The sequence below is a fragment of the Aplysia californica genome, unplaced genomic scaffold (genome assembly GCF_000002075.1).
Source record: "Aplysia californica isolate F4 #8 unplaced genomic scaffold, AplCal3.0 scaffold00246, whole genome shotgun sequence".
Classification (NCBI taxonomy): Eukaryota; Metazoa; Mollusca; class Gastropoda; order Aplysiida; family Aplysiidae; genus Aplysia; species Aplysia californica.
In genome coordinates, this window is record NW_004797516.1 from 937,434 (window position 1) to 940,708 (window position 3,275).

General features: G+C 43.5%; 1 protein-coding gene across 1 annotated transcript in view; it reads left to right on the forward strand.

The window, feature by feature from the left end:
• The window catches only part of LOC101863191 (xylan 1,4-beta-xylosidase), a 27,222-nt gene extending 26,500 nt beyond the window's left edge, over nucleotides 1–722 (forward strand). Inside the window, exons 16-17 of the mRNA XM_013083634.2 lie at nucleotides 83–197; nucleotides 662–722. Of these exons, the coding sequence (XP_012939088.1) occupies nucleotides 83–197; nucleotides 662–722 (176 nt within the window). The remainder of the gene's footprint in view (nucleotides 1–82; nucleotides 198–661) is intronic.
• The last annotated feature ends 2,553 nt before the right edge of the window (nucleotides 723–3,275 follow it).

Sequence of the window (3,275 nt, forward strand, 5' to 3'; positions counted from 1 at the left end):
CTAGTTTTTGGAAAAATTAACCGGAGACCTAGTTTTGGGCTCGTATTCGGTTATTCGAATAATTTATTCGGTTTCTGCCCAGGCCTAGAGCGCGCCGTGGCGGCCTACGGCCGCGGCCGCGCAGCGGCCAAGGAAGAACAGTGGACCAGCGCATGGCATCACACGACGCCCAAAAGTAGTTCCGGCCCCCCTCAATGGTGGGTCCACCAAAGTTCAATCTTACCCAACATCGTTTCCCTTTCAAACATCGTTTTGAAAAGATTCCATTGCATTTTGTGCAAAGATTCTCGCAAGCGCAGTGAAACAGTCTATCAGCGTGTAACGCACTTGGCGAGCCGGGAGAAAGTAAGCATGGGCGAAGTCAAGTCGAGATTCGGAATTCGACGAATTCGTGGGGTCTGAGTCGGAGATCGAACATTGGGCAGGGGGACGAGTCTGAACACGAATTCCCGAACTAGGGCAGCCAAGGGGAAAATAGATCACGAGGAGCGAAAACATTTTTAATTTGTTAAAAACTGTGAATAATTTTACGCAAAACTGCACCCAAGAAACATTTTTGGACGCTCAAAAGCTAGATTTGAATGAATAAAAATGCATAAGTTTGAAAAGTATCATAAAACACGATGTCTTATTTCTATTTTCCCCTCGCTGTGTTCAGAAGGAAGCAGCGAGTTCGAATTGGACCGTCCCACGATTCCATCGACTCAATGAAAGTCACATGAGCTTTTAGAACGCGCTGATTTGCTAGCAGTTACAAATCCCTTCTGCTGGTGGTTATGCCCTAAGAGGCCAAGGTCAAATTTACGCACTACGGTGACGGACGAGCATTGCGTCTCTGATTGCACCAATCACAATTGCAAGCCATCTTCACGTCAAATTCAAATCCCGTGATTATCCCAGTAGGCCTGGGCATTATTCGCTTTTTAAAAAACCAAATAAATAGGTACCTGTTTCTATAAAAATCCGAATAACCGAATAAATGAATCGTTTTTTCGCACGGGACGGGGGGAGGGGGCTTATTGTTGGATTTTCCCGACGGTTCTTCCACTGCCCTTACTATATTTCCAAGCAATCACTTTAGCAGCCTCCCTTTTAAAACAGTTTTTTTCTTTGTTTTGATAATATGCGGTGTCGTGTTTCTGCTCCTACCAACTGATAAACTCCTTTCCAACAAAACTAGATCTACTATCAAAGCTATTTAACATAAAATCTGATTGCAGGAAATGGAATTTAGTAGTAATTTTATTTATAGTCTGAAGTGGCAAACGTGATCTATGAAGATGAAGAGGGGGGAAAAATCACTTCTGGAAAATATTCTTTTGAGCACGAAACTGAATTTGGCACTGCTGTCCGTCGTGCATCGTGTAGTAGCGGACTGTCAAAGGGCAGTCTTGATAGGTCATCCCCCTCAGCACCGAGTGAACTAACTCCATTCCAAAACGATTCATTAGCTGACTCGGTTTCAAACCGATTCATTAGCTGACTCGGTTTGAAAACGATTCATTAGCTGACTCGGTTTCAAACCGATTCATTAGCTAACTCGGTTTCAAAACGATTCATTAGCTGACTCGGTTTCAAACCGATTCATTAGCTGACTCGGTTTGAAAACGATTCATTAGCTGACTCGGTTTCAAACCGATTCATTAGCTAACTCGGTTTCAAAACGATTCATTAGCTGACTCGGTTTCAAAACGATTCATTAGCTGACTCGGTTTGAAAATGAATAAAATTGAACTCGCTTTTTATTCGTTTTGACGTCATAACCGTTTTGGTATACTTCTCCTTCTCGCCATAGATAAAACATGTTTCTGACTTACAAAACTGCCTTTCACACATCTATTGGCCAAAGTAGGAATAAGATATATTCATTTGTTTTAGTGATTTTTACCTCCGACTTTATCGGAAACTTTTGTTTGGCATAGATCTATTAAAAATTTGAATGTAAAATATGAACAGTTTGGGGGCTGTTCTTCTTCCATAGTACATTAATTTCATTTCCAAACACCTAAAACTAATTGACAACGCTAGATTATCTATTTTAATTGAAAAAATGGAGGGGGGAGAAAGAGAGAGAGGGGGGGGGGCACGGAGAAAGAAAGAGAGATTGATACGGTAACCGGGCCTGTAGCCTCAGGGTCTACGTACACGGTAACCGGGCCTGTAGCCTCAGGGTCTACGTACACGGTAACCGGGCCTGTAGCCTCGGGGTCTACGTACACGGTAACCGGGCCGGTAGCCTCAGGGTCTACGTACCCGGTAACCGGAAGGTCCAAGAGATAGTTCACTCAGCCACTATCTCTCTCTCTCTCTCTCTCTTTATCTCTCTCTCTCTTTATTTCTCTCCTCTCTCTCTATCTCTTTTATCCCCCCCCCTCTCTCTCTCTCTTCTCTCACTCTCTCTTCTCTCACTCTCTGTCTCAATCTCTGTCTCTCTCTCTGTCTCTCTCTCTGTCTCTCTCTCTCTCTCTTCTATCACTCTCTCTCTCTTCTCTCACTCTCTCTCTCTCTCTCTCTTTCTCTCTCTCACACACACACACACACACACACACACACACACACACACACACATACGCACACACAGACACACACACCCACACACACACTATCTCTCTCTCTCTCTCTCTCTCTCTCTCTCTCTCTCTCTCTCTCTCTCTCTGTCTCTCTGTCTCTCTCTCTCTCTCCCTCTCTCTCTCTCTCTTTCTTTCTTTCTCTCCTCTCTCTCTATTTCTTTTACTTTTCCCATCTCTCACTCTATCTCTTTTACTCCCCCCCTCTCTCTCTATTCTCTCAATCTGTCTATCTCAATTTCTCTCTCTCTCTCTCTCTCTCTCTCTCTCTTTCTCTCTCTCTCTCTCTTCTCTCACTCTCTGTCTCAGTCTCTCTCTCTCAATTTCTCTTTCTCTTTTCTCACTCTCTCTCTCTCTCTCTCTCTCTCTCTCTATCTCTAATAAGATAGTATTACATGTATTGTGAACATCTATATTTTAGCTTTCTGTTCCAGATTCGCAGATTTTGAATTTTGCCCTCCCTAAGGAAAGATGACGTGGGTGGTTGGCCGGTGGGTGCTCTGGTGTAGTTTGCTCCTTCTTTCCTATCAAACATCTATCGTCCTTATCTCACCTTCTTCTTTTTTATGTTTGTTACTCTCTTGTAACACCTCTAATTCTCTGGCGCTCATATGACCTTATGCAGTTGCGAGTGCCGTAAAACCTCTGCTAAAACTAAACTAAACTAGGAAAGATGACGGGGAGTAGATTGGGATAATTTTCGTGGTT